The sequence below is a fragment of the Cryptomeria japonica genome, chromosome 9, assembly GCF_030272615.1.
Source record: "Cryptomeria japonica chromosome 9, Sugi_1.0, whole genome shotgun sequence".
Taxonomy (NCBI): Eukaryota; Viridiplantae; Streptophyta; class Pinopsida; order Cupressales; family Cupressaceae; genus Cryptomeria; species Cryptomeria japonica.
Window position 1 is genome coordinate 391,114,803 of NC_081413.1, and position 14,892 is coordinate 391,129,694.

The 14,892-nt window shown below is 34.4% G+C and overlaps 1 protein-coding gene across 4 annotated transcripts in view; it reads right to left on the reverse strand.

The window, feature by feature from the left end:
* LOC131072912 (formin-like protein 3) overlaps positions 1–14,892 on the reverse strand; it is a 137,014-nt gene that overhangs the window by 78,926 nt on the left and 43,196 nt on the right. For all 4 annotated transcript variants that reach the window (XM_058009244.2, XM_058009237.2, XM_058009226.2 and 1 more), the window contains exons 8-13: positions 4,415–4,513; positions 2,500–2,541; positions 2,304–2,384; positions 2,148–2,198; positions 1,947–2,028; positions 1,752–1,846 (exon numbers count right to left, since the gene is read on the reverse strand). In XM_058009244.2, coding sequence (XP_057865227.2) covers positions 1,752–1,846; positions 1,947–2,028; positions 2,148–2,198; positions 2,304–2,384; positions 2,500–2,541; positions 4,415–4,513 — 450 coding nt within the window. The remainder of the gene's footprint in view (positions 1–1,751; positions 1,847–1,946; positions 2,029–2,147; positions 2,199–2,303; positions 2,385–2,499; positions 2,542–4,414; positions 4,514–14,892) is intronic.

Sequence of the window (14,892 nt, forward strand, 5' to 3'; positions counted from 1 at the left end):
CCTTCCAAAATTTTGGGGATGCATCTCCAAAATGCCAAGGAAAAAGCCAGATATCCTCCCATCCCTACTGATGACTGACTTTTTTTCATTTAAAAAAAAATCAAAACAAATTTTCCCATACCATGAAAAACAAACAAGAAATCAAATTACCTACAGGGTGTAGGTCAAACTCCAAAAATCCTAACTATGAAGAACCTCCTCTTAGGATTCAGAACTGCCTCTGTTTAATATTTTCCCATGTGACAGATGTTTATAGGACATTATAGAAAAAATAAAACAACCTTTCAATGTTCAAGCGATAAAACAAACATCAGACCTTTTGTGCAGTTTTGACTTTACTGTTTACATGCATGCTCAAATCCTTTCACCATTTCCAATGTGGCAAGCAACCATTACCTTCATCCAGGAAGGACTGGGGATTTACATTCACAAATTACATATCCAGATCTGACAAAATATCAAAGAGGATAAGATATAGATCCATCGTTAGAATCATGAACACACCCTTGAATTCTGTGTAAAGATACAGTCTGAATAGTTGTCTAGGCTTATAAGACAGACAAACACTCTTCTGATCAGAGCCATTATTTAATTTTGTTCAATATTTAGACAAAGGCATACACTTGATTTTTATTCACAATTAATTGTGGATTTCAATCTACAAAGCACCTATCTAAGTCTGATATTTTATCAAAGATATATGCCCATTCTTAGCGTTGAGAACAAACACAAACTCTGTTTCAGACAAAAATAAATCTTGAATCATTGAACAATGTATGCATGTCTACACTTGAATCTTGATTTCATGTGAAACCAACTTTGTAATTTTTTCCCCACACACACCAGCACATGCACCAACACACACACAAACACCCACAAACAAGTTGAAAAATAGAGACTGATAACTAAATGATCCATTTGAGATTAACCAAATCAGAAGGCCATAAAGTTGACGCAGTAGCAGAATGGCTACCTATTCCATAAGAAAAACAGAATGTTCATCACATGTTTACAAGAAAGAAATTGTGTACAAGAAACTACACACAGTATTCATACTTGTGAATGAACACAGCAAAATATAGGAATAGGAAAGTCAAAAGTAATATTTGCAGTAATATACATGGTCTCCAGAAGTGTAAGGCCTAAATAGCATTTGATAGTCAATAAACTCATTGATGTCACACTGTATTATGATAATCTAGCTTGTACATATAGAAGAGTTGGGGATGGGTACAAAGATTAACCATAGCAGTCCAATCATGTGTAACCATACCAAACACCATATCAAATTGAATGAAAGAACTACTGTATTATAACAAGGACACAAAAGATTCTTTAATGAACGACTTGTTTTAATTGTGGTTTGACTTATATCAAATGATGCCAATACTCTTCTCTACACTGACAAAATATGAACAATGAAAGACACTGCCACAACTAGAATAAGAACAAGAAGTTGAATAATAAAAAATACTTTCAATTCAAAAAACAGGATTGTAATCTCCATCATTAATTCCCTTAGCATGTCACTAAAATTTAGCAACCCAAAGACGAACAGTATTTAGTTTTGTGTATTTCTAGTAACAAATAGCTCACATGATTGTAAACCAAATTAACATTTCAAAAGTCTATTCCTCACTTACTTTTGAATTCTAATCTACTTTCATTTTTTAGGACATATTTTGATCTAACCATTGCCATAACTAATGTGAAATAAATACCAAAATGTTTTGACACTAACCATAAATTACCTTGCATAAATAGTGCATAAGAGTCATTTTGTTGTTTCGTGCACGTGTATCTGTCAGTTTAAGAAGACTATCCAGTTTGAATCCAATAGCCGAACCTAGAAACAATATGGTCAAAGACATTATCAATATGTTTATGTAGGCTACTAGATCAAAAATTTATATAAACTCTTCGTTTCTTGAGTTTTTAACAAATACCTCGTGCTGTTCCCTGATTCAATGCATTTCCCAGTGAAAGAATCGTTTGCATTATCCTTCGTAATTTGACAGACTCCCTAATCTGAAAAGAAAATTATAGAAAGAATTGTTCAGTCCTTGAAATAGGTTCCAGTGTCCTACACAATGACTATAACTAAAATTTATCAAGCTTAAGGAAAAGTTCTGTCAAACGAGCATTACCTCTCTAGAAGCATGATTAATAATTTCCAAATTGGAACGCAATTCTTTCACCTGCAAAAAATGAAGATATGTTTCCAATGAACAATTATCAATAAACCAATAATACATACACCTCTTCTAAAATGATAATATCACAAGGCATAAAACAGGATATACCTGGGTAGAGAATGTAATCTTGAATGAAAAAACTCTTAACTTGGATTCTACCCTTGGTACCTTCATGAGTTCAAGGAAAAACTGCATATGTATGCCCATCAGCACTACTCGTCACAAGGTGGCAACTGCATAAATAGGATTTAAATAGAATGCAAAGGCATTCCAAGAATCCCAAAAAAGAATTGAAATGGCATACCTGTTCACACTTTCCCAACATTTCCTTCTCACCTGAATAATTCTGATTCAAAAAACAAACAGCCTTGTTTGGTTAGAATCAGAAGATGGCCTAGCTAGTTCCATGTCTAATATAAATAGACATTATTAGCTGTTACAGCTTTATCAAGTGTATCAAATCTCATTTGTTTAATGAACAAAAGCTAACACTTGAAGCAAAATAGACTCACTAAGTACAAGCATAATGAATTGCCCTATAGTAGATAGCAGATACACATGATTCAGAAAATGATATAACAAACGAACTGAAGCAGTAAAAAAAGCTGCTGATCAAGAATATGTGCTGCTCAACTTAACCAATTTAGAAAACATAAAGAAATATGCAAAGTACTAGCATGTTTATTTTCTGCACTAATATCCTGCTCTATCCACTAGCTAAGAGGTTGAAAACATTAGTTAGACATTTGTACAGTTGTTCTTCCTTCTTTATTTAGTGCCAAGAAATTTTGCAATGGAACTAAACTACTATAATGAGGTGAGATCTTTTAGGTGCTAATTCTAAGCAAGTAAACTGCACACCTCACCTTACGAGAGAATGCAAGGGAGAAGTTCCTTGCATAATTTCTGTTTATGTGCATGCTGCTGTACCCAATCCCAAACTCAATTGTAATACATGAAACTCCTTTGTCATCAAACTGTCCTTTGTGTGTCGAAATTATTTCGTGGTCAATAATAGTTGTTTTTTGGGCCAAGCCAAACTATCATGTCAAAATCCAAAAATGTTGAATTGCCAAATGTTTGTTATTTGTCCATTGATTTTAACTCTAATTAGTTATTATTAATTGATAATTGATAAAATATTATTGATTATTAGTTAGTAATTTTAATTAATTTTTTTGTCAAATAATCTTCAATTTTAATTAACAATTTATTATTAACTATTTTTATTAATAGTACTGGTTCAATTTAATTTTGCTTGTTAATTTGTAATTTAATAATTTTTTAACTTAAAGTTTGGTTGAGACTCCCTGCCTTGCGACTAGAATATTGGATGGAAGAGGTCTTGGAGGGCACTGCTAGCTCTATCAATCAGCTAACAGCCATTGATGATGTGCCCTGATTTGAGATATGTCTGGCGTATGCCAAATTTTCTTTGAATTCCATTGTGGATTTGGCGTGTAATGTCCCTGGCAGGACGGTTACCTCAAAAACATTAAAAAAATTTGCAATCAACTTAAATCCTAGCTCTTTTTGATCACCCAATTCCTGATGTGGGCAAGATGAAAGCATACATAAACTAGAATGAGAACAACAATACTAATCAGCAAGGTATTAGTAGCTAGCTGACCAAATGAAACAACTATCAAACCCATGGAATCAATTAATGTAGAAGTGGCAGAGAATGATATGTGAATTCTGATCATGCCAAACTGACAGATAACAAGCAGAAATGGATAAAAGCCAAAATGGCAAACTATCCCATCTGATTCCAATGCATGCTCAATTAATGGATAATGTAAATAAAATAAAAAGGATCAACAAATAAACCAATCAGAATCTTCTTACAATCATAGCATGGCTCCAGTAGTGAACGATTTCCAAGATCTTTAACAAAAGTAGTCAAACTTCTAGCAGTAAACCATCCATATATTACAAAGAAAGATTAATATTTGAAATTCAAGAGACCTCAAGCATCAATAAACTAAAATGATTAATTTCTTCAAACTATTAAGTACTTCAACTTTATAGAAAAGCTTTCTGACCCACATAATATATTTATACTAACATTGTCCTTTTTATCTTTTTATAACAAAACGCAAATTCAAAGTGATACTCAAATTACATAATAAGCCAAAGCTATATTAGAAATTTAGAAGTATATAAAAATATTATGCAAAAGACTACTTCGTGCAAGTTGTTAAGTGATAATGGATTACCTTCAGCATCTCCATCTCTTCTTTAGTAGGGCAAAACTTGATAAGGTTCTCAACCTGGTCAACATCTAAAATGGAGCTATCCAAAGCCAAAACTGCACTCTGGAAATTCATAGCAACAAAGAAAAAGTTAGTCTAGTTCATTAAGTTTTGTGTTTGCATATCTCATTCAGCAGCAGAGTATGAAGAGGTTTGCAGCAACCACTAAACATAGGAAGACATTAAGTCATCTGACTATTCCTAAATGCAAGAACTAAAAAATTCTGGAACAGTGATCAATTTTGGACAAACCCTAAAATGAGCATATTTGCTGCAAGATAACCAAATAATATGCTCCCAGAAAAAAAATTATGATCTTGGAGGTGAGAATTTAACCTTAATATAGTTATGAGAACCAGTACAAAAGAAGTTGCCAACAAAGGAAACAAACAGAAAATACAAGATATCAGTTTCAAAATGGATTCAATCAGAGGCTTAAAGAAGATAACAAGTACTTATATACATCTATTTTATCAAGAACATAAGTTAAGTACCAAGCAATACTCAATGATTCTCATCCAAAGTAAAAATTTGCATTAACACCATAAAAGAGGCAAATTTGAAATAAGTACACAGTGGGCTCAAGAAATATAGTTGAAACAATATCATATCACAACCCATAAAAAGGTCAGAAGTATGCGTCAACACTGTAACTAATGTGCCAATGAAATCTCAAACCAAGACTCTTAAGACAAATGAATCACAATAATAGCAGACAAATATATTAATTTATTAACAATTAAAGTAATAATAGGAGATTAGGAATCTTCCAAATAATCAATTTTCATAATGAAACTAGACTTTGAACACAAACATATTAAAAATAAAAATGGGCAATCTTTTCAGAGATAATGATTGTAAATTGTTCAACTAATTCAAGCAGTTGATATGGTTGAAAACTTCAAATATATTTCATAACAAATCTCATTGTTGTGGTGTGACAGCTAAAATGAGGATTTCTAATTAAGGAGACCCAAGTTCAAATCCCCATACAGTCACCACACAAAAACTCAAGGGGATAACATAACTGCATGCATGTAGTGGAGGGAATTGTACCCAAAATTGTGCCAAAATACTAATATTGTACATGGAATGTGTTATGTACCATTTAATTAAATTAATTTTGAGAAAAAAATGTTCTTTCCCATATTTCCCATGGATTTAGAAGAAAATTGATGGGAAATAAACTTAATTAAAGTTAATTATTTGGACCTGAATTAACCATTGTTTCTCATTTTTTATCAAAAGGGCCAAGTAATTAATAAAACATCATTACTTTTTACATATTTGCGGGGTGTGAAAATTACTGGAGGTGGGATAATGTAACGCCCAAATCATTTGGCATCTACTTTTATTACAGTTTCCTTGGCAAGGTTATGACAACTCATACATGGAGAGTTACAGTTAGCATTTAGTGGGAAAGTTACAAAGGGCTATTTTTGAATGAGTGTATTTGGAGGGAAATTGATGGAAACAATAATATTTTAAGTATTTTCCATGAGTTAGGAAATACCCATTGATTTTGTAAGTCAGAGGACATAGCCCCTTTTGTTCAAGAGAGCAATCTTATTCAGAGTTTACATTGGAGCTGATTGGTGTTGTTTATGCAAATTTTGATGTTTGTTTGTAGGATTTTTGGATGTTCTTTGCATGTTTGGATTTCCAGATTTTTCTCTTGTATTATTTGTTGTAAGTATTTTACAACAGTAATTTTCTGTGCATGAGGGTTGAGAAGTCACTTCTTTAAGTTTATATTCATTTGTATGCAGTTTGGTTCCAAAATTGTCAAATTTTGGGGCTTTAAAAGCATCCCATTTGTAATAGATTTGGTGGGTTTGTTATATCTTGCTGTAGCTGTTGGTTTGCTGTTTAATATTGCTCTAAGGTCATCTCTGCTGCTGATATATAGATCATGAAAATTTCTTCCAAGTTTGGTGTGAAGATATCTTACTATTTGCAAAAATTGTCAATATTCTTATATGCTACAAGGAGTAACTTCCAAATTTTATATTCAAAATGTGAGGCTGTTATTTGTTGTTGTTTTCCAGCAATATACTGTATATTTATTTTATGTCATACGTGTTATCAATCAGCCCTTAAATTTGTAGGAGTTTCCAACTGAATAGAAATAAAATTGTCAGGGTTGCAGGGAAACGTCTCCCCAACCCTCTGCGAAGCGTCCCAGGGACAGGGACGTGTTTTCGGTACCAGAGACTGCTGAGGAATCATTGGCATGTTCGGGAGATGCAAGCGGGAGATGGCAGGACGTTTCCAGACATTCCCTGGCCAAAAAATGTTAAAAAACCCTAAAACGTGACTTTTTTTACACGTCAGCAGGTAAAGCAATAACATTTTGAGCCATTTAACGTGTTGTATGAAGGGTTTTTGTTGGGTAAAGCGCCGTGTGAAGGGTTTTTGCTGGGATTTTATCTGTCTAGATGCAAGGAAGGATCCGATTCAACAGCAAGGAAGGATCCGGCAGACCCCAAGCAAGCCACGATTTCTCAGGTTAGTTGCAGATCAGAATAAAAAAAATGCATTACAGATTTGTTTTACCTGCCGGATTTTCATTTTTTCAATTTTGTAGATGCTCATTGCTAAATGAGTAAATTTTAAAAAAATTAATTTAATAATTTGCATACACTATGAGTGTATACTAATACAGTACTAAGTATTTAAAAGAATTTACCAATTTACCAGAAATTATTATACAGAAATTGTAAAAAAATTGAAATCAGAAGTATTATACACTCGGAAATTGAAATATGGTAAATTTATTCTTTATACTCGTAAATCTAGTAGATTTTTTTTTTAAATGCTAATTACTAAATCGGTACATTGGTATTATACATGCAGAAATGAAATCAGAAATTAAAAACCACAAAATTAGTAATTAAAGATGACGGAGAGAACTAGACAATCAAACTCAGAAGTTAAGCACTGCATCTAATATTTTTTTTTATTTATTTGTTCAAATTCAAAATGTCAGGTGGAGGAAAACAAGGGTTGTACCCCTTGTGGACATATGTTGACTGTGTTCCATAGGAAAACAAGGCATGTTTCAAAAAGGTTTATGAAGCAACAGATTCCATGTGTGAAAGAGTCAAGAAGATAACAGATGCAAAAGATATTTCTCTATATCCTTGGATAGAGAAAAAGTTACGTGGAAGATGGAACAAACTTAACACACCTCTTCATTGTGTTGCCTATGCCCTTGATCCTAAATGGTATGATATAGAAGTGACCAATAAGAGGGCTCCACATCAAGATAGAGAGGTAATGCAGGGATTTTGGGCTGCAATTAAAAAGACTTATGGTTGAGGTGAGGATGCTTCAATTTTGAGGAGCCACTGGAATAATTTTTCACGAGAGCAAGGTGATTTTGCTTACATGGAAGCTATATATGATATGAAAGTAAATAAAGACCCTATAGAGTGGTCATGGAACCATGGAGGTGAATCCCCTGAATCGTAATCATTTGCAATACGATTGCTCTCACAAGTAGCCAACTCTTCATCTTGTGAGAGAAATTGGAGTACTTATGGGTTCATTCATTCACTAAAGACGAACCTATTAGGATCAAAGAAAGCAGATTACTTGGTGTACATTCATAGCTCACTTTGTCTTCTCTCTCGAGTAGATCTCGGATACAATGAGGGTCCTTCAACAAAATGCGATCAAATTTCATCTAATGGAGAAGTTGCAGCCATTGTGGATGAAGTGGTTGAAACAGATGAACTAACTAATTTACTCCCTATTATTCTCCCATCAGAGGAACCTGAATTTGAGAGTGATGACTATTTGGAGAGCATCATAGCTGAGGACCTTGATATGGATGATCATGGCGTAGAAGTGTAGATGATAGATATAAGATTTCTAATATTTGTTTTCAGTTTTTTGTTTGCGTGTCAGCTTGCTGCTTATCAAGCTAATTTCAATATTTAATCAGTTTGAAACTTTGACACAATGATTGTATGACATTTTGATTTGATTCATTTCACATTTGTGTACTTAAACTTCAAAGTCAATGTTAATTCTTGTTTTGAAAGTTTAATGTCATTATATTTTCAGATTTTCTATAAATTATTAAATTATATTTTTTAAAAATTGGCGTCTCCAAGTACCCCCGTCTCCTATTTTGAAAAAATAGCGGTACCAATCTCTGGAGTCTCCAAGTACCCCTGTACCCATGCAACCTTAAAAATTGTCAAATTCTGCTCACATTTACGAGGAGAAATTACAAAGAAATTTCTAGTATTTAGCAAGTTATTTAGAAACTGTTTAAAATCTGATATAAAATGTTGAGTAATCCGATTGGTACATTACAGTGGTATCAAAGCTGAGATTTTGTCAGCTTGTAGGATAGAAAGCTATAGTTCTTAATAGAAGAAAAAGAAGATAATAGATTCCCTTCAAGAGCTGATTAACAATAGAATTGGTACTAACATGATGGTTACCATCAAATCTATATTTTTTGTTGATGGTTACTTGAACTTAGTCAAAAATAGGTATCCTAATAAAAGAGGACTATGTAACTACATAAGGAGGATGAGAAAGGAAAAGGAAAAATCAAAACCAAAGTTATAGGAAACTGCTAACAAACAAATCATTGATCATGAGCATGAGCATGAGAAAACGTTTTGGCCGAAAGGAGAAAATTCAGAACTAAAGCCACTACCAACCCCTAAAGAGCAAAAACAATCAACATTGGATGTTGCAAGGAAAGATTCCTTAATAAATATTTCAATGTTCTCTAATAAGCTCTCATATCAAGAAAGTGTTTATTATAATGAAGTCGATGAGAAATTACTATAACATGATCAAGATGAAGACTTAATTGTAATGTCCCCATCTTAACACAACGTTGTTATGTGAGCATTTGGTCGTTTTTTGGGGTTTTCATGTAAGCCTCTGGGTATGTTGGGGAGAACTCCGAAGATTTTGGAGAGCAAGGGTTTAATATTTCTTTGCATCTAATGATGGCAATAAGCTCATTTGGTGATTAGGATTTTTTTTCCAACTCTATAAAAGCTCTTGGCTCTCATTTCAATTATGTAAAATACACATAGCAAGATGCTATTGGATTGAACTGGAAAGTTCTTCCAAGGATTGATCAAGGACATAAACTCTCATCAAATCACTAGCTTCAGATCTGAGAGATTATCCCTAGCTGGTTGGTGTGATTTCACACAGGAATCACCTTTGTTTTCACAATTTTCACAGTATGGGGATCCAAAAAAATGGAAGAAATTCAAGGTCTTATTATTGCAGGTTTGTGAGTTTGCTCTTTGGTTTTCTTGCAGAGATTTTATGGTGGTTTTTGGAGGTGTTTAAGATATTCTCTATGCTGGCCATACAATTGTGGTTTCCAAGCGATGCCCTAGCAAATCCGTACCACATAAAATGCATGTGGGGTTGCTAAACTGATCCAAAATTATCAGAGCTTGTTTGAAGCACATTCTACATGGTTGGGCAATAGGATTGAGTGTGATTTTTAGGGGTTTGCAGCTGGCATATTTTTCCTATGGAGTTTGTACACATGTACGAGGCCGTACAGGACATCCATGGCTGGGTGTGAGTTTTTTCTCTCCGAAGTGTTTGCTCCTTTGAGGTTTCTTCATGGTTGTTGGGTGGCATTTGAATCTTGCGAGGTCATATACCACTATTTGAGGTTGATTCTTTGGAGTTTGAAGACATGTATGAGGGCCGTACAATATACCCTATACACTTGGAGCTGGGTGTGACACCTGTCCAAACCAAACAATCCCTTTGAAGGAGTTTATAGTTGATTTGGTGGCATTTGTGACATTGATGTTCAATTGTAAACTGTTTAGGGCTGTTGAGAAAGTGTTTTGGTGCAATATTAAGGAGCCAAACAGATACAGGCATGACTGGGAAGGAAAAACAGACCTACAATGTGCATGGTCAAGGCCATTTAGAGGCTGTTGAAGGCTGCTGTCTGAGCCATTGTGAGGCGTCCAATGCATTATGGGGTGGCGAATCATGATGTCTCATGACTTCCTAGGCCTGCTGAAGGTGAATAGCAGTTCTGTAGCAGCTCCCACTCTCTGTTTCAGACTTATACTAATCAGCTACTTCATCATATTTGAGGTATTTTTCAAATGGTCATGTCAAATATGTGTCAATCTAATGTAATTGCAACTTATCATTGATTTTCAATCAGGAAATTGTTACAGCAATTGAATGAATGCATGTTTCTTTATATCAGTTTTGCATCAGCAATGAACCATCATTTGTAAATTTATGTTATTATTCTACTTGTCAAAAAAAAGGGGGGGTGTCTGTTACAGTGGTATCTATTAAGATTATGGTAATTGCATAATTTATTTACAAAAGGACAAACGTTTTTATAGCAAATACAAGGAACGATGTTTCCTTAAAGAAACAAACATTCAGAAAACAGAAATAGAAACATTCTAAGGCAGCTAGAATACACTACAAATACATGAGTGACCATTAAATAATAATAGAATAATATCACTCTAAAAATATTAGTTATTAATATATTTAGTAGACAGCTCTGATCCATGTCAGATTTGATCGGCCACTATTATGAAACTTGGTATTCCTATAATTACATATTGCACTCTATGTTAATATTTATATTAATATTAAATTCCGCATAAAAACATTATCGAGCTTCATAAAGTAAGCATACTTATTAAATACATCCCCATACATACTACCAAGAACAAGGATGTCACCACCTGCAAGTTAATAACAGTCCCGATCTGAGTTGATCGATGCTGACTACTAATATCTCATATCTTCCCGTCCTCCACTCCTTGAGAAGGAATACGATCAGCCTTAAATAGGCCATGATAGGATGCGTGGTGAGGAGGTGTCTTTCCTTATAACCCTTGCTGATAGTTATTTATGATCTTTATCGATCATTGTTTATTTGTTAATGGAGTTTGTGTCTCCTAAGGACAACGATTATTTTACATTTGATGAAAATGACTAATCACCCCAATAGACAGCTTCTTCTTAAATCAATATTCCTTGGATACTAGAGGAACAAACATGCTTATTAAATCGATACTTAAGTGTTTGTTGATGGCTCTTTTTGAGATGCTAATTAATTAATATAATTTAATGTTACTTAATAAAAATAGAATAATAATAATACTATTGATATATGATATAAATATGTAATATTTATTTATAATATTTTCAAATATAATATTAATTTATTTTATTAAATATTTCAAGAATATTAATTAATAAATATTAATTAAATAATAATATTTAATAAATAAATAAGTGTTTAATGATTCCAAGTAATCATTTGTTGATAATTATTATATTAATTAATAATAATTACTTTATTTAAGATATATATAACGATTGAGGGGACATGACATGGTGCAACTACCTCTCTAGGAGACCTTGCAGCAGGGGTGACTGGTGCAGAGCCTGCAGTAGCTATATCCCTCCCGTCAGGTAGACCTAATGGAAGACGGACACCCAAATCTGTAGCCTTCAGAGGCTGATCGTCGGGGCTCATAATAGGAGAAGAGAGCTGAAAAGACCCTCGTTCTTCATCAAAAACAACATCTCGACTGAATATGAGATGATATGTGCCTACATCAATCAACCAGTAATCTTTGTGATTGTCGTTGTAACCGGTGAACATGAGTTTCTAGCTCTTGGAATCCAACTTGGTGCGCTTGGCATCGGGAATCCAAGCAAATAATGTGGAGCCAAAGACTTTCAGATGACTGATTTTGGGCTTGCGGCCTGACCAGGCCTCTTTCAGAGTCTTCTTCTTAACGGCCATTGTAGAGGACCGATTCAGGAGATAGACAGCAATGAAGACTGCTTTTGCCCAAAATTTCTTTGGAACACTTTTATGTTCCAATATAGACCGAGCCATTTCGATTATTGTGTGATTGCATCGCTCAACAACACCATTTTGCTCAAGGGTGTAAGGTGTTGTAAGCTAACGCTTAATGCCATGTTGTTCATAGAAGTTGGAGAAAGCAAAAGAACAAAACTCCCCCCCGTTATCTGACCTAAGAACAATTATATGTTAACCAAACTTTTTTTCTACTAAGGCCTTAAACTTCTGAAACACACTAAACACCTTTGATTTTTGCTGAAGAAAATACACCCACATTTTGCGACTGAAATCATCAACAAACAATAAAAAATACCTAGACCCAGTATCTAAAGGAGTGTTCATTGGCCCACAAATGTAAGCATGAACCAATTGCAATACCTTGGAAGCCCGCCAAGAGTCAACATTCGAAAACAGAGTCTGATGTTGCTTTCCAACCTGACAAGCTCCCCAAACTCCTAAACTTTGGGTCTGAATCTCCAACAATCCAATAACCAAATCCTCTTGAACAAGCTGAGAGAGATAGTGCACATTCAAGTGCCCATACCATTGCTGCCAGAGGTTACTAATGGAAGAGTGCTTGGCTGCCTTAGCATGCTCCTGAGAATCACGCGAATCAATGAGTGTGTATAGATCATGATCCTCAAGTCCAACAGCAACTATAGACTGAGTCTCCCGATCAACAATACTGCACTTATGTGAACTGAAGATCACATCGAGCCAAGGAGAGTGTCTCATAAGCTGACTGACAAAGAGTGTTGGTGTAAATAAATATTCATTATAGATATTATTACACTTTACTTAAGTTAACTTAGTCTAATGCATCTCTTCGTAGTTTGGATTTGAGACACTTAGGGAAGTGTGCACATAGGGATAGAGCTTGTAGGAGAAATTCCACCTGTTGTGGTCTTGTTTTGTTGTTACACTCCACATTCGGTGGGTCATCCACCTCTTGTGGAATATTATATTATTTCTCCTACCTACCCCTAGTATTTCTTACCTACCCTTGTTTCTCATTGAGCCACATGTCATGATTGTGTGCTCGTACATCCATATGGCCTTGCCTATACAAGCAGGCCTATATTCATTGTATTGGTGAATCCAGTTGATCATTTTCATATTGATGAGAATACAGTTTGTTCTTGTCATTCTTTTGTCTCTATTTTTATACTTTTCATTCTGCCCTTGATCTTGGCAAAATCTCACATGGTATTAGAGCCATTGGGGCTTCATTGATTGGTTTTTGGAGACATCGTGGAAGGCTTCTATTTTCGGATCTGAGGGACTGCATTTTTTGGAGGCATTTGAGAGCGTTTTCGACCTCACCATTGCGTCCGAGAGGCCGTTTCCATAAAAATCGAGTATAAATTCGACCTATTTTGGCAAAAATCGATTTTTGGGTGTGGAGGAAATTTTCTGCCCAATTTGGGTGGTACGGTACGGAATTTTTGGATTTTTTTTCAAAAAAAAAATAAAATTCTGAAAATTATTTTCCAGTTTGAAAAAAAAAATTGAAAAAAAATTTTAAAAAACAAAAAAATTTGAAAATTGTTTTTGGGATCCGTACCTTCTGCCCACTCAGGAGCGCCCAGTCAGCGCCTAGTCAGCATTTTCTTTGGAAATTTTTAGACCTCTCTCCGTTGAGCAGTTTGGATTTTTGGGTCAACTTTGGAGGCCCATAACTTGCTCAATTTTGCTCCTTTTTTTCTGCAATTTTTTTTTATTTGGGCTATTTTTTTGTGCTTTTCGCAATGGTGTGGTTATTTTCTAGTTTTAGTGCATAAGTTTTTCGGAATTTTCAGATTCTCTCAGCTGTACCTGTCCAATCCTCAATTCTACAACTTCAAAGGCCTTGTTTGAGCTCATATGACCTCCTTTTCAGGTGCCGTTTTTTTTTAAAGTGCATGTTTTTTCATTTACTTTCATAATCTATGATCAGATTTCAAAGATTTTAAGTGGAAATTGTACTTTCAGATATTGGTCTTATTTGGCCTATTTGGTACTTGTAAATTGCTTGGATCTTAAGTTTAGATCTCTTGCACTATTAGTTTGAGTCTCTTTTAGCCTTATTGAGGCAATTGTAAAATTGAAATCAGAAGTCAACTTTGTCATTTTTTGCAAGTGGCCCATTGTACACGCACTAAGTATAAAGTGTCAAATCATCACTTTTGGGGGGGTTCTTTGATTGAGTGAATTTGGGGGGGTGTCTTGTGTGATTGTGCCTCTCTTTCCTTATGCTCTTTCATTTCTGTTGCAATGAGTCCTCATAAATTTCCACCTTTAACTCCACATAATTATGCATCATGGAAAATTAAAGTATGGAGCAAATTAATGGAAAAAGGTCTCACACATTACATAGATGGAACAATAGCAGCACCACCTGTTCCTAAGGCTAATCCTAATGCTCAGTTAGAATGGCTCACTAAGAATTGCATGACTCTTGGAACTTTGCGCAAGTATGTATCAAATGACCTCATCTTTCATATTGAGAAGTGTACTACAATCAAAGATGCTTGGGATATGTTTCAGAAATTGTATGGTCAAGTTGATAAAATCAGAGGTTATAAGATTGACAATGAGC